The sequence below is a fragment of the Sander lucioperca genome, chromosome 12, assembly GCF_008315115.2.
Source record: "Sander lucioperca isolate FBNREF2018 chromosome 12, SLUC_FBN_1.2, whole genome shotgun sequence".
Classification (NCBI taxonomy): domain Eukaryota; kingdom Metazoa; phylum Chordata; class Actinopteri; order Perciformes; family Percidae; genus Sander; species Sander lucioperca.
The window spans coordinates 28,968,491-28,991,211 of NC_050184.1; the positions used below are offsets into that span (position 1 = coordinate 28,968,491).

Below are 22,721 nucleotides of genomic sequence, written 5' to 3' on the forward strand. Positions count from 1 at the left end.
TTCCTGTGGTGGGAGGAGTGAACTGAGGCTGGATGATTTTTCTCCACAGGGATGGGCCAGCAGGGAGACCCCTCGTTCGGCCCATCAGGCGGCAGTCCTTCTAACGCCATGATGCCCAGCCGCCTGGGGCCTCAAAACCCCATGATGCAGCAGCACCCGCAGGGCGGTCCCATGTACCAGGGGGCAGATATGAAAGGCTGGCCGCAGGGAGGCATGGGACGCAACAGGTATGAAATCAAACACATTTATGTCAGGTACTGCAACACTGTTTGTCAGATAAGGGATAAAGTTTGGCTTCAGTTCTTTTCTTGAATGCATACAGTTAAACCCATCAATCCTTCCTGTCGCTCTCCTTCACCAGTTCGTACCCTCAGCAGCAGTTTGGCCAGCAGGGACCTCCGGGGCAGCAGCAGTTTGGGCAACAGGCGAATCCAGGCCAGTATGGGGGAATGATGATGAACGGGGGCATGCCAGCCAGCGGAGGAGGAGGTCACATGGGCCAGATGGGAGGGCAGATGGGTATGAACCCAATGGTGATGGGACGCATGCCGATGGGGCCTGATCAGGTAGGTGCAGAGGGGAGGAGAGTCTGAATGCTTAAAGGACAGGTTCACATGTATTCAAGTTTATGTTACAATACAGACAGCATCTCGTTGCGTCTTCTTCTTCTGCAATGGTTTAGTGGCACCCAACTGGAGAATTAGTGCCACCGGCTGTTTATTTCAATGAACCAACTACTAATATTTGCATAATGGTAGTGGATTGAAACCTGCATTAATTCGCATTTTCTTTTGCCGATTTTCTGGAGGTTCAGTTAAAATTTGAGGCTACATTTGGATGGAAACATGTCTACTGTCTGTGGAAACACAAAGAGGGAATTTTGTAGTAAAAAGACTGTAACTTTGAAAAAGACCCATTTTATTTTCCAACCCAAACTGAGGTTTCATATTAACTTCAGCTGAGGACTGAAGATTTAGTCCTCTTGCTTAAATTGAAATTACTAAAAGAAGAGATTTATTTGCGTCCAGTATGGACAGAAGGAACAATTACATCACCAATAACCATTTCAATGTACACATGGGCAATTTGGACAAATGTGTGAACCTATCCTGTCTGATTCTGGTAGCTGTTTAGAGGACAGACAAAGCTTTTGGTCAATTACACTTCCTCGCTTTTTGTCTCTTTTCCTCCTCTCAATCCAGAAATACTGCTGAGCATCGTGACAGAAGCATTCGTCTCACTGTGATCTCTGTTCAGAGATAGGACACGGCTGCAGCACTGGAGTGTGTGTGGAGGACCAGGCGGTGTGTGTCTGTGTGTAGTGCTGCACTCCCACCAGACGGGGGAGTGAACTTCCTTTGGACTCACGGCCAGTAATGGCAGTCTGGCAACCTGGGGAAAACAGACAGACTGTCACAAACAGACATGAAAACACGCAGTGTTCATAAAAATCAGCAACACTGTGACACGCACATAAATCCTAAGACAGTCAGATAGATGTGATTCCTCTCGTAGACTGTAGTTTAATGTTCCTCTCTTTATGAGCGGTGTGTGTGTGCCTCAGTAAACACACGTCGCTCACTGGACCAAACAGTGAAGGTGGACGGACACTTGAGTCGATCACAGACGTGAACATGGACGAACGTGTTAAGACATCCTCTCCTCTGTCGAATGTACCACGAAACTGTGTTCAGATTTAAAATGTAGGATTCCTCTCTTGTTTCTGAACTTTGTGGGATTTGTTTTTACCCGCCGTCTCTCTGCTGCTCCTGGAGGATCTCTGCGTACGTAAAGTAACCGCGGTTCTAGATGATGAGCCATCAGATTTTGACACTCAGATGAATGTCATAAAACAGTAGCACATTGTTTCGTCCTCCAGGATGCCGCTGGGCTAGTACGAGTGAATTACTTGTTGGCTTATTGCACTTTAAGGAAAGGCCAACATCAAAAGGATTGTGGCAATATAGAGGCCTTTACCCAAGAATTAATGCATAGCAGCAGTTGTTCATTTGTGTGTGTGTGTGTGTGTGTGTGTGTGTGTGTGTGTGTGTGTGTGTGTGTGTGTGTGTGTGTGTGTGTGTGTGTGTGTGTGTGTTCCAACTTTTCCTCTCTGGGTAATGGGGGCTGATTGGAAATAGGTTACCTTGATGATCTTTGTTCTAAAATGAGAACCAGTAGAAAGGCAGTAAGCACAGATTTTATCCAACGCTCTCATCTTCAGTGGTACCGATTTATTACAACCAGAGAAATGAACAGTTTTTAAGTCATTTTAAAATCATTCTTGAAACAAATGGACAATTAATGTTCAAAACACCACTTATATTTATACAGATTCCTTACTGTGATCATTTAATCATTCAAGAGGTAATTTTTAAATCCAATTGTTGCAGATATTTTGGTTACCTGGCACCAATTTACAGTGTTACTTATTAAGTGCAGAAATAAAATTGATTGCCAATTATGAAATTATGTCTATAGTAGCTCCCCCTGTAAGAGAAAAGTGTATGTTAGATTTCTAGCAATATTCCTTCCTCCTGGTTTTCCTCTGAGGACAAAGCTAAAGTATAATTTACTGAAAGCGACGGCACTGCAGTATTAGACATGATGTCTTGTTTGGAGCTTTTTTTTTCTTTTGTCTGTGAATATGAATTGTAAATAAGCTTCAAATGTACTATATAAATATATATAAGCTTTTGTAGGTCACATACTGTTTTTGCACAGATTGTAAGGCTTGATATTTAAAAGTGTAATTTTCTTAATCCATCATAGGTCAGCTTTTATTTTCAATACTTTAACCATCAGTTGAAAAGGAAGGACCTCCTTTTTGTGAGCAGTACGTGTAGATTTTCTTTCATACTGCCACTTTCTTTCTCTCAGAAAGCACTCTTTATTTTCTGAGGGCATAGTCTTAGCTAAAGAGGTGCTAGTGTGTAATTTTTTTCTAAATAAATTATTTTTCTTTTGACAAATAAAAGGAAACACAAAATATGCCTATACAGAGTTGACACATGATTGTGTTAGGCTTCTAGGGGCCCAGATGTCTTACCAGTATGTGGGGTTGATGTTTTCTAAACTGAACCTCATGCTTCCATGTGTGACTTAAAGTTTCACTCCTGAGATTTCTGTGCTTTGACTTTTGCAGATACGATCGTTCGGCCTCAGACACAAGACTTTAGAAATCAGCCCCACCGTATAACTGTCCATAAGTCCTTTTGGTTCATTCACAGATGTTTAATCGTGATGGAAGCAACACATTAAGTAGTTGGAATCCCTAAATTACCTGTCAATCTTATGACAGGTGACATTTAAGTTTGCCTTTATTTTTATTGGATTTTCCTGTGATGCTTTTGTTGAGAAATCTACCTTTGAACACATGCTCAATCCAAAGATTTTTGTTTGTCATTCTGCAGTGCTTAGAAACAGTTCCTGACGTAGATCGTGCAAGTACTCGTGTGCTTTTACTGTCGTACATAACCTATAATATACATTGAACTAAATATGTTTAATTGCATATATGATATCCCCCATCTGTATGACATAGAGTAGAGACGAGTCTGGTTCTGCTGAGGTGGTTTGAGTTTTTGTTTGTGATTGTTTCTTCCTTTCTGTAGAACTTATGGCCAGTTGAATTGTGGTGCTGCAAACGGTTATTTCACAAGAGAATGTCGAGATTTTCTAAGCTTAAAAGAAGGTTTCATGATTGATGTCATTATGTCTCAGAATAATACTTTGGAGATGTTGTTTTTAAACCCCAGTCTCAATGAAGAATATGAAATCTACATATTTAAACAAAAGCAAAAAGTCTGGGTTTTGCTTTTAAAGGAAAGAAACTCCTCTCAGTGCATCATTAGAGCTAAAGAAAAGAGAAACACATCTGGGAAACATAGTCATTATTACAGGATGTAAAATACTATTGCATTTCTTTTTCTTACCTTGTTTCTTGATGTTAATATCGATGTAAATACAAATTTATATTTAAACATTACAATGTCTCTGTTGTCTTTTTGCACATGCATTTGTACATTTTGTACATGACTCGATGATCCTGCAACCACAGTTCAGTCTGTCAGCAGACAGCAAGCAATACAGGAGATTTAACTGGAAGTGTGTTTTACTGCAGAAACAGGACCTCTTAAGTGTGTGTGTGTGTGTGTGTGTGTGTGTGACTATATTCGTGGGGTCCAAAAACCATGAGTCCAGTATACTTGTGGGGTCCCGACAGCTTTGTGAGGCCAAAATGCTGGACCCCACAAGTTTAAAGGGCTGTTTGAGGGTTAAGACTTGGTTGTAGGATTAGGGATAGAATTAGGTTATGGTTAGGGTAAGGGTTAAGGTTAGGCATTTAGTTGTGATGGTTAAGGTTAGGGAATGCATTATGTCAATGACGGGTCCCCACAAAGATAGTGCCACAAACCTGTGTGTGTGTGTGTGTGTGTGTGTGTGTGTGTGTTCTCGTTCTAGACATGTGGGGGAGGTTTAGAGTGTGAAGGACATCTGTGTGGCAGACTGGCTGTTGTCAGTGACGGCTGCCGTCTGCAGACTTCCTTTTATCTGCTGTTTGTTCCCTGCAACTGGTCACCTTCCCTGTGAGAGCTTTTGTCATCAATCATCTGCCATTTCTTCCCCTTCTTTTAATGATTTTGCTCCCCATGGAAAGATCTCACACCTCCAGGCTGTCCAAACCCTGCTGCTGTTACAGGTAACCAAACCTACAGAACCCCTTCGGCCCGTTCAGTCTATCTTTAAATAACTTGACTTGAGTGTCATTTGTATTGAAATTACAGTGTCTGTCAGTTTAGGATTGGCTGCCAGGTTACTGGCTGACTTACTCATCCCTTTGTAGCTGGACAAATGGTTTGACATTCAGTGGCAATTTGTGTTTCATCTGTGTTTTATGCTGTGATGATTTTATGCGTTTTATGGGGAAGAAAAATTGCAGTGTTTAATTTTTGAATGAATGAAAACGGTTTGATTTTTTATTCGGTAACACTTTACTTGAAGGTATCTACATAAGAGTGACATGACATTGTCATGACACATGAACCCTAACCCTAACTCTAACCCTAACCCTAATTTGTCATGACAAAAACCGAAGGACACTTAATGACAGAAGCGTTATGTCATAAATGTTTGGCTTGTTTATGACATGTTAATGACAGTGTCACCTCTTATGTAGATACCTTCAAGTAAAGTGTAACCCTTTATTCTTTTTAGCCTCATCTGCGGCAACAACTACTGGATGGATTGCCATACAATTTTGTGCAGACGTTCATGTTCCTTAGACGATGACTCCTACTGACTTTGGTGATCCTCTGACTTTTCCTCTAGCGCCACCAGCAGGTTCACATTTCTGGGTTTTTATAGTTAAAGTTTTCGACAACTCTGGATGCATTGTCATATAATTTGGTACAGACAGTCATGTTCCCCTCAAGATGACCTGAAACCCATTATGTGATCTCTGACTTTTCATAACTTAAATTTCAATTTGTCCCAATACTTTAATTTTGCAGGTATTTGGTCATAAACCAATGTTATTCCCACCAACATCAGTTGTGCTTTGTGTTTAGCACTAATTAGCAAATGCTGCTAGTGTAGCTGTAGACTCAGTCTTGTTCTAGTAGTAGTAGTAGTAGTAGTAGCAAACCCCCAGTTACACCAAGGTTGCCAAATACTGACAATGGTGACATTTTACACAATGTAGCTGACTGTCTTCTGAAGTTGAGACTAATCTATTCCTCTGTCTGTTTGGTCTCCATGGGCCTTAACAATTTTTGAAAGTTAAAGATTGGACAAAAATAAAAACAACCCTTTTGTTAATGAATAGATAACCTTGTTTTATATCAAGAGTCATTTTTTTTAATTGAATTTCTATCAGCTGTTTTGATCCGGGCTTTCACTACCTCCTCCCAATCTACAGTAGCTACATTCCAGACGGTTTCTCCACAAAACCATGTGAAATATATATTTAAATAATCTCTTATGACTCATATTTTTTGCAATATTTACAATGACATTTGGGGCATGCTCTTCACTACAGTAGATATAAAATTAATCAACTGTGTCTACATTTTATTGGCAGAAGTATTTCAGTTGCTATGTGGGGGTTTCCTGTGTGTGTGTGTGTGTGTGTGTGTGTGTGTGCGTGCGTGCGTGTGCGTTTGTTTCCGCGTGCGCGTGCGTGCAGCAGGGTGGAGCAGGAGGCGGGATGCGCCAATAGAAAAGACGCACCGCTCGTCTATTGGACCAGACGCGAAGTGGGCGCAGGCAAGACGCGCCTACCGAGGCAAGACTTTGCTTTTTTTCTCCGAGACAGGCGACATGAGGTTCCAAGACACCTGTCAGGAGGACTACACATCCAGAAGCTGTGTGCGAACTAGAGGCTGCGTCTTTAACCGTTTAACCATGGGCGCGCTGTTATCGTTATTATAGCCTCTCGGTGACCAAGGAGCGTAAAGTTATTCTGCTGCTTTCTTGGTTTTCTTTGTGTTATTCCTCTTTATTTCCTCAAGCCGCATGAGTTCACCGCTGTTTTTAGGCCAGCTGGTCGGGGTTCCGTTAGAAATAATGCACCCTACCATGGAGAAAGACACGACTTACACTAAGATCTTTGTTGGCGGGTTGCCGTATCACACCAACGACGCTTCACTTCGGAAATATTTCGAGACTTTCGGGGACATCGACGAGGCGGTGGTTATCACAGACAAACAGACGGGCAAGTCCAGAGGATATGGCTTTGTGAGTAACAATTTATGTTGCTGTGCTCTGGTAGAATAAATCAAGAGTTGAACAAATGTAGAGTGAAATATGGGGTTTAATTAAGGTTTTATCAGCCACTCTGGCTTGAATTGGATAGCCATGGGATTGAGAAAACACTAGATCTGAGATCTTCAACAGGGGGTCCGGGACCCCTAGGGGGTCCTCAGAGTTGCAGCAGGGGGGGGGGGGGCACCAAATTACTGATCAATGGTTTAAAAAGAAAATATGTCTGAAAATATACATTATTACTAGTAAAGTAGTAAATATTATTAGTAAAGATAAATGTTTTTTTTTTAATGTACACAGCATTGATGATAGGCATACTGGCCTATAGCTAACGTAGCCATCCACAGATACAGTTAAGCTTAAGGATTCACTGTGCCACATTTCAACATTAAAACATGATGTATAAATATATGAATATGCCAAAAAACAAAAGAATTCAGTCTGGTATTGTATGCGCCATAAAAATGTATGTGTAAAGGCTTTAGTCCGCCTTACACGTCACTGTAGGCCCAGTTTAATATGCAACACAATTTTATACAATATATGTAGTAGGGGTCCCTGCTCCGTCTCTTTTTCAGCTAGGGGTCCTTGGCCTAAAAAACGTTGAAGACCATGGCACTAGATCATGTCTGTAGCAGCCGGTAATGAGTTTGAAGCGACTTTATCTTTATGGTTAATTGTATTAGGCTATATTTTCCATATTGCCTTGGACACACTGCCACTTTGTTGCAGCAGCAGCCATGTGCAGTGTGTCTGGTGGTGGCAGTCACATGCTTGAAGCATGAGTAGCAGATTATTTCTCATAAGTGTGTCATCAATTATCTCTGCGGTCCCAATGCTAGCAACAAATGAGCACGCAGACAGACGCACAGTATACGTATACAGACAGTAGGACTATAAGTGGACAGCATAAGGACACACTGGGCGGCTCAATGTGCAGAAAAAAGTGTGAAAGAGAGAAAGGGGGGAGGGGGGGTCCTTGGCCACAGAGGTGTGACATTTCAGTTGGCTCTGCAAGATAAGGCTGCAGTAGTTTCATTTTGACTTCCTCCAATGCACCCCTTCCCCCCCTCTACCAGGATGTGTTTGGTTGTTTCTATGAGTGACAGTGAGTTTGTGCGTGAAAGACAAAAAGATAAGAAGACAATATTGATGTGTGATTGGACTGACATGAAGCAGTTCAAATGATCTCAGCTGAGGTGACCAGAGTTGTGTTGAGTTGTTTTAGGACAGCATGCTCATTTCATCCCTGACTTCCCCTTTAACTGTCTTAATTCCCTGCAGCAGCTTCTTGAGCGATCCTAAACCATCCGTTGCCTCTGTTTGCATAAGAGTCCAGAGTCTGATGCTGCAAAACGAAAGGAAGCGGGACCGGTTTTACTTTTAGTGTCCCATTTATTGGTAGTGGAGCTGTAGTTTACCATTAAGTGTAACTGCTGTGTGTGTGTGTGTGTGTGTGTGTGTGTGTGTGTGTGTGTGTGTGTGTGTGTGTGTTTTAACCTTCACCACCCCTTCCCACTGCTATCTGCCCACTCCTCAACTCACTCCCTCAAGGTAGATTCCAATATCTCATCCTTGGCAGCCCAGTCTGAAAAAACAAATCTGCCTCCTACATAAGCTCCACTGGAAGCATTAAAACACACTAAATGGCTGTCTTCATGCGGTGAAGTCAGTGTCTCCTCACGCATTTAGCAAAAAGATTGAATCATTCGAGGAGAGACAAGGACAGCAGCTACCTCAGGGCCGCCCCTCCCTGCTCTAGCTCTGGTGCTTCATTATGTTGGAATTTCTACTTCAACACTGGATAGAGAATATTTTACATGCAATTATGTAGCTTAAAGAGTGATTATTAATCGGTAATGGTGTGACACCATCAACAGGTGACCATGGTGGACAGGGGAGCAGCAGAGCGGGCGTGCAAAGACGCAAACCCCATCATTGACGGCAGGAAGGCCAATGTGAACCTGGCGTACCTGGGAGCAAAGCCCCGCAGCTCGCAGACAAGTAAGTGTTTTAAAATACTGCTAAACACACAGGATGTAAAGAATCATGTCAGTAGTTTTTTTCTGGACCTCTTTCTGTTTTAGCCTTTACAAATCACGTAAAGGCTGGCGATATTCTACTTTTTTATTGTAAACAAACCCCAAACGATAGTCTTTCTCTGAATACTTTCTGGCTTCCCTATCTTGTGGTACATGCACTCAGTCCCAAACCCCATTGGTTCCTACTGGAAATCTTTAAAATACGAGTTTCCTTTTTTATAGGGCTGATTAATTGATGTCCTAACATCCAGGTAGCCAATGGCTTGCAGAGACTTGAGGCTTACTCAAGAGCCATAGTCTACTGCAGTAAACTTGAAGTTTTCTGTATTTTTTAAGTGAAATATACTGTTTGCTACTATTAAATGGTAAAGTGTTGCATTCACAAACTACTGCATGGTCTAGGGAGACTAAATCTGGAAGACAACCTGGAACAGCTAGGATGTCTTTGGATGAATGTTATAGAGTCCTGCATTAAAAAGGTTTGGTGTTCAGAAGCTGGCTCTCAAATCTCAAATATCGCATCAGGAAAACACAAGGAAAGTTATCAAAATATTCTTTTAATTGCGAAGACATTACTGAAGGATGATAGTTTAATGATGAAAAAAATAAAGGAAGCCAAATGGTCAGTGTTGAGTCTCTTCAGGTCTCTGTTGATGGTGGTTTTCATGCAGTTTTAAAATGAATGGAAACCCACAGCTGCCTGGACGATCAATTAATCTAAAAACAGATAAATGTGTGTACACATTTGAGGTTAGTGTGATTAAACATGCAAAACCACTGGTATGCTCCTTTCAGCCATCTGTCTCTGCTCATTCCCACCATACAGTCACTCTTTGTGTACTTGATTTTATGCACAGCTTTCATACCGCCGGGCTTTTTCAGTGTTAACCACCAGCACACACACTTTGTGCTTCCCCTCCGACGTCTCGCTGCACACCAGACCTTGACAGCAGCTCTCCCTCGCTGCTTCATTTAAAGCTCGCTGGCTGAAATACCGTCGAGTGTAGGTGTGATTGACAAACACTGGCACCAACAACAACTGACTGTGTGTCCTTATTCTGGGGCCAGCACTGCGATGCAATTCCCCAAGCATGCAGCTGATGGGAGATGGCAGCGCTTGGTATTTTGTTATTGTGTGTGAGAGAGAATAGGAGAGGGAGAGAATAAGAAGAGCAGGAGGAGATGGGACTGTCAAGAGCAAGAAATAACAGTACCACTGTCTCCTCTTTGTGCTGGTGAAGGACAAAAATGTGCATTTAGATATACGTTTGAACAAAAAGAGGCGTGCTGATGGAGTCATGGCTGTACAGTAAGAAGAGGACTAACAGAGAAATGAATATCTGGAGGAATGTTGATATGAAGTTAGAGAAGGGGCAGAGAAGAGGAGGATACGTTTCTCCTTTCTTACTCAGCCTCAGCTGATTCCTGTTGAACTTTGGAGGCAGGGAGGTCACAGATGTTTGTGTTCAATAGAGTGCATTATTATTGTGTGTGTATTGAGTGTGTCAAGCATGTGTGTATGCCAAGGGAATAACAGATACCTCTGTATACATGCGAGACAAACAAGCAGAGGCGCAGAGGCAGAGAGAATTGGCTCTGTCCTTGTCTGCCCGTGCCCGTATCCCTCTTCACTGCTGCCTCTCTTTCTCTTTGTCTGCAGGTCTCTCTGTTGGAGTTCAGCAAGTCCATCCTACGTGGGCTCAGAGGCAATATGGGTAAGACGGAGAAGAATCAATACCTCTATTTCAACCTCTCTCTCACCTGCCTCCTCCTCAACACAATACATCTCATTCCTCTATTCTTGACATTTGTGAGCACTCGCTCCTGTTCTCCACTCGGGATGTGGTAGTTAATGCCAGTCTGCAATGTGAAAGAAAGAAAACAAAAAGCCATCCCATACAGCGCACATGATACTTCAAATATGTGTTATCTGTGCCTTTTGATTTGTCTTCTGTTCTCTCTCTTTCTGGGTCATTAAACACACAAGAAGCTCAATTCGGAATTTCTCTCACGCATGACTTGGGCTTTACTGAGGCAACAAGCCATTTAGTCAAACTTCCCTGCATCCCTTCCCATCTCTCTTCACACACACACTCACTGCTGCCATTATCTCTCATCTCTTTTTTCTTCATGTTTGTGCACGCAGAGACATTATATCATATCTTCATAGTTCATAGTCCTGTGTTAAGGGGTTACAGATGTAGGCCTAATAAAGGTAACTACACGCCAGGGCTAAAGCCGTCACTGAGATACAGTACGACACGGAGACCACAAGAACTGTGATTGGTCACATTTTTATTTCTCCTGATGCCCATGAAGAATGCTGATTGGAAGAAACTGTTAAGGACGACTCAGTTGTCTTCTCCTTTGTAGTAACACACAACTAGGAAAGACACTTTCACTGCAAACCTTCTTAAAGTACAACACGGCTTGATCACATAAGTTACCTGTGTCTGCAGCTTTGCAGTGGTCCTATTAACGCATGGAATCCAACAGTAGACTATCAACTGCGTTGTGAAATACTGCATAGTTTACCTCTTCGGGTTTCTGAAAAAGGATTGAAATCAAACAATCTGAGAAGGGAAAACCACTCTTCGATTTACCTGCTGATAACACACAGACAACCTGTGATGAGGGATCACAAGTATACTGTATATTACTTTGTGTTAAAGACTGGTCTGGTTATTTCATTCAAAAACAGTCTCTCAATTGATTTCCCAGAAAATGTACTACATCACAATATATATCAGTATGGCAATGGCAGTATAACATTGCAGACCGGTTCGCAGCTGACTGTTACAGCGTTCCCCCAGTGGTGCTGAAATAGCGCGGAGCCCATCATTGTAAATTATCGATAGTTTAATTTCATTCAGACACTTTTCTTTCATTGCTTTGTTTGTTCATTTAAGTTGAGGGAAATGTTTGAGCTGTTTTGTTTTATGTCAGCTCAGACAGCTGATAGATACATACTGCACTATTCAATTAAGCAGAGTAGTTGCAGTCCGAGAAGGGTGAGGTTCATTCCAAGGCAAGACACTGTATAATTGTATCAGTTTTAATCAAATGAGTAGGCCTAGGTTGGATTCTTTCTATGTTGAGCTACCTGTTCATGGAGCTGAAAGTGCACAGAATAACGAAAATATACCATTGATACAAACCAACTGGAATCCTCGCTTTTTTTCTGCTCTTTTATGTGGGTAGGGCCCCATATTAATCTTTGAAACAGGCTCCTAGATGCATAAGGCTGCCACTGCATTACATTCACCATGATGGAGGATCTTTTCCTCCTAATGTTCTGGAGAGCCGAACAGTGGCATCATTGGAGGTGCTGGTGGTTTTCTCAGCAACTTGACTTGCCTGGAATCCTGCTGTAATCCACATGTGACCGGCGTTCTGCCTCCTCATCCAGTTTTTCTTAATTTTCAGTGTGAACTCAAAAAGAAACCTTAATGACTCAGTTGCTGAGTGAAACATGGAGGGTGATTCATTCCCAGGGCTGTTACAGACAGCAGAGAAACACTGCTCACAGGTTGAACTCTAAAACACCTACTGAGGCTTGACTCAGATATTCGGTGTATGAGTGTTGTTTATGTGATTTTAGATGAGGATATTGTCAACTAGTATCATAGCTGTCTTTTGTTCTGTGTATGTGGGCGTGTTGTCTTTCACAATGAAATATCTGCTATTTGGGGAAAAGAGTGCAAAACATGTTTTCGTCTAAAAGTTTTCCAACCTGGATCTTCTATATTTTAGAGGTGTTTTTTAAGGAATATGCATGATGTGGTGCTATGGAAAAAGAGCTCTGTACACTGACTTTCTGCAGGATGACAAGTTCTCATCCTGCGGTTACAGAGAAGTCCATTAAAAACCTCAACTGTTCTGAGTGCTATTAATATTGCAGTCCTCAATTTCTGAATGAGTGATGAGGGAATTGAGGCTGACCCAGATGAGTCTATGAATGAGCGATGATAGGTTGATTGATAGTCTCACGCAGTGACAACTAACTAACTAACTAACTAACTAACACACCTGTAAGGCCAGCGTACACACACAGAAGGTGGCACTTTGTTTATCAGTGTGGAAACACATTTAGGTCTGCACCTATTGATGATTGATTTTATCATCAATTAGTCTGTCAATTATATTTTGATTCATTGATTAATCCTTTAGTCTATGAAATATCAGAACATAGTAAAAAATCTGAGTCTGAGCTGACATCTTTGGACAACAACAAAGATAAACAAAAAAAAAACAAAGATATTCAATTTACAAAGATGTAAAATATAGAAGCAAATCCTCCAAACAAATCATTAACACACACAAACAGACGGATCCAGTGTTGTTTTTGTTGTGTTGTTGGAACCAGTGTATTCGGATTTTGACTTATACTAGGGAACTAAACGTCAGGATATCTCCACTTCTGCTGCTCTGATTTCAACCTTCTTTTCTTATCTCTCACATGTCCAACAACTCTGTATTGTCTCTCGTATGATGTATCTTGTAACCCTGAGTCAGTTTGTTTGATGGTTTGGGTATTTGGGTGGAAATCTAGAAGAAGAAGAAGCGATACCAGTTTTGCCAACAACTGTAACCTCAGGAGATCTCAGTACTGCACAGCTGCAACATGTGTTGTGCCTTGAGTGAATGGAAGACTACTTTTTCTCAACAGGAAACTCTCTCTACATGTTAAATTACTGTCACTGTTGTTATTTCTCTCCACCTACATGTAAATTGAAAAGCCAACTAATCAATATCTATTATTTGTCTAAAGGAGACCTGAGGCATTATTAATTCTTTAAATTAACTGGCACCCCTCTGTGGTTTAATTCCTCTAGATTACAAAGTAGACACGAATTACATGTTTAAATAAGGGATAAATAAACCGTACAGCCTGTCAAATCTTTCTCTTTTCCAGTTTTAGTGCATGCTGTCTAGCTCAAATCTCTCTGCTCTGAGGCTAGATATGTATTTGACATGATCAGTATGACTGCAGTCAGATTCAAACATTTCTTGGCAAAGTGAAGGACTTTTATTTTAGGAAGCTATATCTTGCAGCTGCTAAAGAACAGGAGCCAGGGATGTACCTATCCAGCTTTTTCTCTCACAATGCAGATTACCGATTATTTGAAACCAGTGCTATCTTTTTCCTAATTTAAAATGTTTATACTACAGTTACATTTTTATGTAAGGTGACAAGACACCAGTGATTGTTGTTGTTTTTTTACATTCATTCACATATAAATACATTATAAATATTATTAACATACATACATAAATACAGGAGGAAACAAACTACCAAATACTAATACTAAAATATGGATTTGTCACATCTGGCTGATATTCGCTTAATAAGGTCAGTATCAGTCCTGATACCAATCCGGCAGATTGGATTGGTGCATCCCGAGAATTCACCCTTAATCTCACTACATGTGGTTTTTAATGAGATTTCAAGTCTTCATATTTTTATCCCAATTTAATTTTTTTCCAACAAATATAGAAATGAGTCAAGTATGTTTTGGGGTTGAAAAAGCACATGATAATCAATTAGCTGGGAGGAGACCCAGGACTAGGTGGAGGGATTATATCTCCAACCTGGCCTGGGAACGCCTCAGGATCCCCCAGTCGGAGCTGGTTAATGTGGCTCGGGAAAGGAAAGTTTGGGGTCCCCTGTTGGAGTTGGTGGAGTTGCTGTCCCTGCGACCCGATACCGGATAAGCGGACGAAGATAGATGGATGGATGGATGATAATCAGTTATTCCTGTGCCTTTTAGCACTTATATACTATACCGAACTGATGTAAAATAAATGGTTAGATCCCACTCTGTCATAACAAAATCCTCCTAATCACACCTCTAAAGCTCTCTAAATAACACATGATGTTTTAATGTGTGTATACATAACGTCTTAATTAGCAAGCTGTAGAGGAGCTGGTAGGTGGATTTTGCCTTTGGACAGAGCCAGGCTAACTGTTTCCCCCTGTTTCCAGTTGTTTTGCTAAACTAAGCTAACCGGCTGCTGGCATTATCTTCATGTTTAACAGACCGACATGTGAGTGGTGTCGATCTTCCCATCTATTCCGTAGCAAGAAAAGCGATTAAGAATATTTACCAAAATATCAAACTATTCCTTTAAATATCTATATTAGATCTATCTACATATCTAAATGATCTGCAGGTCTTTTGTTGCTGCTTTTTCCCCTTTGTCTTAACCGCTGTGGGGATCCCAGGGGGCTTCAGGGTCTGACACTCACACAGTAAAAAACAAATAACAAACTCAAACAAAGCACAGCCCTGTCTGCTGCTTTGGCGTATTTGCTTTAAGTTTTAAGAGGACAGAGGACGGGCTGATGCCAAATGTGGCTTTAAGGTATTGCTGAGTCGTGGGAGAGTAGGGAAGGGGAGGGCTGTTGCCCATGGCTGCCTGCTGTCTGCCTTTAGCACCCAACGTCGGTGTTAAAAAAAACAAAAACTTAAAAAACCTTCTGGTGTTTATTTTTTTTTGAGAGAAAGAAAGGAGATGAATGTGTGGTGAGTCTGTTAAATGTGGAGGGATAGCAGTACTTCCTGTTGAAGCAGTGGAACAGAGAGGGGGAGGAGGGGTGACACAGACTAACAGCACACCTGTGGCTGGGTGTAGTTGTGGCTAGGTGCAGTGAAGCTTTAGGGCTGGTGGTACATGTGACGCTGGAGTTTGTTTCTGTGTGTGAAATAGATTTATGTTTGAGTAAAAAATGTTCCTCAGTAAGACATAAAACAACACCGACATGTCGACCCCTTTGATGCGTTCACATCGTGACCGTTTTCTCTCTACATCTCTGATTTTTTTTCACTCTTCCTCGGTTTCCGCTTTGGCTGCCTTCCTCCCCCTCTAAATTATCTTTCTGTCTCAGCCTGAAGTTATCACTCTTCTCTGTCTGGGGGGGTTTAGGTAGACAGTGAATCCTCAAGTGTATATTTCTCTTAACCAGGGACCCAATTAGGAGAGGCACTTCTGTCGCATGAAAAGCCTAATTTGAAAAACAAGGAAAAAAGGTCATGTTGGAAGCTTTTCATTGCACAGAAAGCTCCCATTTTGTTCAGTTGTCTATTAAAAGATGACACATTTTGATTTGCAGTTGGATTCTTTTTCAAGTTCTTACCTTTTGTTGTTTGTGTGATGTGAATTTTGAGTTGAAAGTCAGCTCCTGCTCCCGGATTTTAATGCTTTGTTGTATAAAAATATACTAATCTAGATTGCAAGATAACAAGCTGTGACTTCAGGCTAACTCAACACTTCATGTACACACCATCTGCCTGCAGGTGCTTCACAGTAAAAACCTCTTAACGGCCAGTAATGAGTTAGCATGTAGCATTAACACACCGCCATAAATTATTTATTCACACATTACAATGTAGTTGTAAGCAGATATGATGATGTTTATTATTGAATTTGTCAACAACTATAACTTCTGTATAAACAGTTGATCAATGATTGATAACACAGTATAATATTGCTGCAATCATATTGAATGATTTATAATTACACACAAACAAATCCTCACAGTGTGTTATTAACATGTGTTAATACACATAATCATAAATCATTCACAGGAAGGTTTAAATACTTAAATATGTCTATGTATTATATTTATTAATCAATCTAATAAATATAAAGAATAAATATTTTGTGTGTCATGCAGGACATGTATGACAACGTAAGACTGCACACCAATATATATTGTCTAATAATCATTAACTGTTTATACACAAATTACAGATGCTTTATCAGGAGAAGTTTGACAACTACATTAATACATGTCCTTATACTGTAACTGATTACAACTGCATTATAGTGCATTATAAACCATTTAAGTTTTTACATACTGCTAGCGAATTCAAAAAAAGGAAGTTAAAATAAAGTGTTATTGACCTTTACTCTGAAGCAGCTGCAGACACTTGATGTTTAACAAACTCCTAACTTACTTACTCCTAATAAAATGATCTAAATCTAAGATCGGATCTTTTCTTGTTAGTTTCTAGTTGATGAATTAGAACTGGATGTTTTTAAACGCTTGTTGATATCCAACAGGTGAAAGTGAGATTATTTAGATTACAGTATGTTAACACAACAAACACAAATCTCTTTGTGTGTAGGGTTTAAAGTACATATACAAAGTATCATGTCTTACACTGCCATGATAATATTCAGTAAACATGTGACTTATTGCACATTTTCTCTACATCATGTAGCCCTGTTTGTACAATATGTTAATTAAAATGTCCTTCCTGCTTGCTGATATGAGAGCTAAGTGTCCAGTGCTGATGTTGGCTTTTCTATCTCTCACCCTCCCTCAAGCCGTGTGTGTGTGTGTGTGTGTGTGTGTGTGTGTGTGTGTGTGTGTGTGTGTGTGTGTGTGTGTGTGTGTGTGTGTGTGTGTGTTTATCAAAAGAGGAAGAGAGGACGGAGGGTCATGTGTGTGCGTCTCCATGAGTGTGTGTTTGTCTCTTTGACTGACTCACCCTCCTCACATCCCTGATCTGAACTATTAAAAGCATGGCTGTCCTAAGGCATGAGGGATATGATGGCAGATCCTTCACCTCTCAGCATCTCTCCCTCTTCTCCTCTCCCTCCCGCTCACTCCTCGCCCACGGGGTCCTGACCTTGACCCTCTTCTCATTCAGTACATTTATCTCTATCTCTTTTATCCCGCCGCCTGGTTTTGAGGAAGGACAGTGAGGGGGAGTGCAGAGGAAGCTGGCTGTGAGGGAGTAAACCCAGAGAGGGGCGGGAGAGTGGAGTCGGTGGAGGTTATTCTGCTCTCGTGGGTCTGTTAGTGAGCGTATACACCCATGCAGCTGTGCCAATTAGCCCAGCTATGTCTGAACCCCCCATCCACCACACACACACACACACACACATACACACACACACACACACACACACACACACACACATACACACACACACACACACACATATCCTCTTCTAAGCTGCTTAACTGACTACACACAGCCTTTTAAATGTGTAATATACTCTTTTCTTTCAGACTTGCATGTTCACTTTTCCGGCATGCTTTTGTAATTGATGTGTTTGCGTGCATGTGTGTCTATAAACCCTGTGTGTGTGTGTGTGTGTGTGTGTGTGTGAGTGTGTGTTTGTGTATATATATAAAAATATGTGTTTGCAGCCAGCAACGATGCCAGGCATGGGGAGGAGAAAGGCGAGGCGCAGCTCCCTCTCATACGATGCTGCTGTCACATTGAATCAGGCCAGTGCACAAGCAGGCAGCGGCACACAGCCGTGGGAATGACACTGCACTTCTGCTCTGGGAGAGACTGACGGAGCTCGAGTGAGAAGAGATGGGATACAGAGTGGTTGAGGAGGGAGCCGATATTAGCTTTTTGACTTAATGTGTTGGTTTATGTTATTAGTCTACAGGTTTTCCCTTTCATCATGGTGTTGCTTTCTTGGCCAGGCCTGCCTTACCAGGCCTGAAAGCCTATTTTCTCCACATTATTTCAGACAATATTTCTGAATTACTGGTTTTTTTTCATGTGTTTTTCTCATTGGTTTAAAGTGGGACAAGGCTCGCTTATAGGTCGTTAAGTTTGGCTTCAATGAAAATAAGCAGATACAGAAAATGTTGTCTCCAACTTTGAAGTTAGAAGTTTGTGGGACTTTAGGGTTCCTCAGTTAGACACAGTAGGGGTTAAATACGCCCACAGAAGAGTCAAGGAAGATTAAAACTAACATATGGGTAATTTGGGATATAATGTATATATCTTACGTGTGGGTGTTGTGTATACAGCAGAGTGGGTGTGAACAGACCCACTGCCACTATTTGCTGTGTAAGCACACCTGATCCCTGTTATGGCTCTGTTTAGGGGTAAGCAGCAGCAGCAGGCCACCTCCTGCTGCTCTGATCACCTCTTTAGACTCAGGTTACTGTCAGGTTAGTGGGTTTGACTGTAGGTGTTGGGAGTGTAAGTGTTAAACACTGTCATGTTCTGTTGTTTTTACTTAAGCATCATAACCCAGTTCCTCTGATATGATCGCTGTTGCTGTTGCCAGATGTAACTGAGGCAGTTCAGGTTAAGTGGGCAGCCTTAGGCAAGGGCATGAGTGAATACAGGAGGACAGTAGAGCACTTTTTTCTCTCATTATTGCTGTACCAACAGTCTCATACACTGCATCTGTTGTAGAGTGCACAGGCATTCAATTTAAAGACCACATTTTAAATTATTCATTTCAGAAATAACAATTGTGATTACATTTCTTGTTATTTAGGGGTTTTGTTTTTGAATGGGTGATATTTTATTTGGAGCAAAGCAAGTTTTTTTTAACATTTCTCAGGCAGTGTGCTAATTAAACTTAAACACAGGGGAGAAAGTCTATTTTAAGGCAACAGTGCTGATAATTGCTCTTAAAGGAGGGGGAGGAGGACGCCTTTATAGGACTCAGATTTTAATGTTTAATGGGATATAAAGAAAAGAAGCAGTTATTGAAGAAACTGCAGTCTGTTGCAGTTGCATGTCTCTGAGTGTGTGTGCCTGTCCCTGGTTACTGTTGTTTAAATGACACGTAATTATCAGATTAGTAGCAGCTCTGAACACACAATCAGATTTTGGATATTCAGACACATGGATGTGGTCAGGTCTTCGTGTGTAATTTTCTTCTATTTGTATAAATCACTCCTCTATTCCACTTCTGTTATTATTAGGGCTTAAGTTAGCATAATATTTGAACAAGATTTTGCGCATATACTGTAACTGTACTAACAGCATCAATTAAAAAAGATACAAACAAAACAATCATCAATTGGCTGACAATGATCAAACTTAAAAAATAAAAGATTCAAGACAGCCTTATTGTCAACATCTCAACAAGAAAAAAAAATGCCATTTAGAGATATAAAAATAAAAGGAATAAAAGTACCAAAATAGTCTACATAAAATAAACATTCTAATAAAAGTACCAAATTTCTTTATATATAATGACAATTTCTTTAAATAACATTTAAATGATAGTGACATGTCTTTTAGCTTTCAATATCTGTGCACCGTGATATCTTATACAAAAAAGGAGATGAATATTGTCATCCAGTCTGGTTTTATGAGAGAGAAAGTGGTAAGAACATATATTTTTTATATACAGTAAACAGTTGTGTATCTGTGAACGCACAGTATGTTTTGTTTTGTTTTGTTTTTTCTAACCTTCTGTCCAAAACTAAAAGCTGTTCAGTTTACAATCAAAGTAAACCAGCAAATATTCATATTTGAGAGGCTGGAACAAGACCTGTTTTGGGGTTTTTGCTTAAGAAATGACTGAAATTATGAATCTATTATCAAAATTGTTGCTGATGAATTTTCTCTTCTCAATTCATCAGTTATTGACTGGTTATTTAATCTCTAACCCCTGGTCCTCTGTCTGTCCAGATTTGCCCAGCAGTACGTCTACCCCCAGGCGTTCCTCCAGCCCAGCCTGTTGCTGCAGTCCCAGCTCAGCCCCACAGCTGCAGCACTCGCCTCCCCTTACCTGGACTACAGCTCTGCCTACAGCCACTACGCCCCCACAGGACTGGAGCAGTATCCCTACACACCTTCCCCGTCACCCTCTGCTGGCTACCTCAGCTACAGCTTCTCCCCCGGCACGCCGGCGCCCACTCTCACCGCATCCCCGACCCCTACGGCTGCCATCCAACCTCCTCTGGCTGCACTCACCACCATGTCTGCCGCCCCACAGGCCTTTCTCCACTATCCTCTGCACCAGCCGGATCGCATGCAGTGAGCAGCTCTTAGTGTAGCTGCAGCTGCTGAACTAATGATTCAAAGCAGCGTGACTGTTGACCTGTGACATCATCAGGATAAGACTGGATAAACAGGGAGAGAGTGTGATGTAATCAAAAGGGCTTTTAGAAAGCACTCACATTCCTGTTTTTTTATATATACAGTATATCGTTGTTGTCATAATTGATGAAAAATGTTCTGTTGCTGCTGTCATCAGCATACGATCTGAATGTTTTTCACAAGTGGTAGATGTCCGGGACTGGAATTAGACCACTGGTAATCTTCTGGACCTTTTTGTCTTACCGCTGACCCTCAGCGCTGAGGTTGGTGGCGGGGCCGACTGCTGGAGAGCGGACAGGTAAAGACGTTGAGAAATATGTCTGCTTGACATGATGCTGCGGCTGCAGTTTCTCTAAAGGTACTGAGCCGAATGCTGGATATTAGCCAAGCTGAGAGCCAGTTCCTCTTTCAGAAACAAAGGTCCAATTTCCTCCTCTTCAAGGTTACCTTTCTGTCTATGGCCTTAGAGATCTCTCTCTCTCTCTTTCTGTACCTGGTTCAGTTTGTGTTTTTTTATTAGACTCTCATCTCAAATGAACAAAATGTTTATTGTGCTCCCTTTTGTTCCTTTTATCTACCGCTGGCAGGTCATAACACGGTGATCATCACAGTTTAACAGAATATGCAATTATGATGATAAAGGATAAGCATGAATGAGGTAGACAACACTGGTATTTTGTTTTTGTATTGCTACTGCTAGAACATTACTGAGAGAAAGACGTTAACACTTAAAACACAATAGTCATCACATGAAATACCTGCAGTGGCTTATTAGGTTAATTTTGACCCATAACTTTTGGAGTGTCTGGATTTGGTCTTTGGGGACTGTTTGGTTTTATGATACCTAAATTACAAGTTGTCAATACATATCAAGTAAATGTGTTTGGATGTAGGTGATGATGTTACTGAATGTGTGTGAATGTATTTGGTGTCTGATTCTCTGTGTGTGAGTTGAGTAAGAGAGAAATAGAGCGATGCAGTATACACCAGTGTCAGGACCGAGCTCCATTTCCAGCCCATTGTACTGGTCAGAGTTGTTTCTTTGTTTGTTTTTTTCCAGCTGTAGAATACAGACAGATGCTTTAGCGATGATACTGAAAGCTCACAGTGCTGTGGCACCACCTTAGTAAAGTCATAAACCAAGCCATACATCACATTTAAAACAAATATGCAAAATAAAATGAATATTTCTAAATAAGACATTTTGAGTGTGGTCGAATTACAGTAATTGTGGTTCAAAATCTGTGGGAAACAGCTACTGCATGAAACTACCAGGAGCCTGGAGAGTCACACATGAGTCATATTAGACATTTAGTTGCATCATTGAGATACTTTAAACAGAAGGACTGGTAAAACCCCAGGAAGAGTATCTGTGCTTAAAGGCATAGCTAATGGGGATCCTATAATAAACTGTTGTAGTGAAACAAACAAGATATACAGTAACTTGTTGATAAGGGATCTTTAGAGATGATGGTAAGCTGATTTTGTTACTATGAAAAGAGCCAGGCTAGCTTTTTCCCTCTGTTTCCAGTCTTTGTGTTAAACTAAGCTAACCAGCTACCAGATGCTGCTTCATATTTACTGTATGGTCAATAGTACTGTTATCAATCTTCTCATCTAACTCTCAGCAAGAATGAAAATAAGTGCACTTCCCAAAATGTTGAACTATTCTTTTGAATACATAAACCATCTGCTTCAAAGTCAAAGTCCAATAGACTTTGACTTTTTGTAGACCTTATAGACCTTATAGTATATACTATACTACATTATGACTTGTAGTCGCTAATGTGACTGCTTTCCCACCTGCCATGAAACTTAAAGGATAAGGCCAGCAATTGTTTTTACATTTTTGTTATTGTTCACAAATATCATGAAAAGACCAAAACCAACAATGCATTATTCTTTCTCTTAATATTTTCCAACTTCACCTGCCCAACTGTGGCTCTCAGCTCATTCTTACTAAAGACGTAAATCTTACTACGTCTTCTTACTACGTCTTCTTACTAAAGACGTAAATCCTATACTACGTATACTATATATATATATATACTATACTCCTACGGAGCCTATACCCGTTTTTAGGTTCATAATC

The 22,721-nt window shown here is 40.9% G+C and overlaps 2 protein-coding genes across 8 annotated transcripts in view; both read left to right on the forward strand.

The window, feature by feature from the left end:
• Positions 1-3,985, forward strand: part of LOC116062168 (nuclear receptor coactivator 3) — a 67,879-nt gene extending 63,894 nt beyond the window's left edge. For all 7 annotated transcript variants that reach the window (XM_031316765.2, XM_031316763.2, XM_031316764.2 and 4 more), the window contains 3 exons: positions 50-227; positions 362-566; positions 1,203-3,985. In XM_031316765.2, the coding sequence (XP_031172625.1) occupies positions 50-227; positions 362-566; positions 1,203-1,214 (395 nt within the window). In that variant the 3' untranslated portion in view covers positions 1,215-3,985. The remainder of the gene's footprint in view (positions 1-49; positions 228-361; positions 567-1,202) is intronic.
• A 2,266-nt stretch (positions 3,986-6,251) lies between these two features.
• rbm38 (RNA binding motif protein 38) lies at positions 6,252-21,827 on the forward strand. Its single transcript, XM_031316788.2, has 4 exons — positions 6,252-6,735; positions 8,643-8,766; positions 10,465-10,519; positions 20,219-21,827. Exons 1-4 carry the CDS (start codon positions 6,514-6,516, stop codon positions 20,568-20,570), a joined length of 753 nt encoding a protein of 250 aa, XP_031172648.1. The 5' UTR covers positions 6,252-6,513; the 3' UTR covers positions 20,571-21,827.
• The last annotated feature ends 894 nt before the right edge of the window (positions 21,828-22,721 follow it).

What these genes read in the sequence shown, in the direction of transcription:
- rbm38 (XM_031316788.2), top strand. Translation starts at nt 6,514, where the DNA reads ATGAGTTCACCGCTGTTTTTAGGCCAGCTGGTCGGGGTTCCGTTAGAA. An exon ending in AGTCCAGAGGATATGGCTTT is followed by an intron (nt 6,736 to 8,642) that starts GTGAGTAACAAT and finishes CACCATCAACAG; the next exon opens with GTGACCATGGTGGACAGGGG. An exon ending in TGGGCTCAGAGGCAATATGG is followed by an intron (nt 10,520 to 20,218) that starts GTAAGACGGAGA and finishes CTGTCTGTCCAG; the next exon opens with ATTTGCCCAGCAGTACGTCT.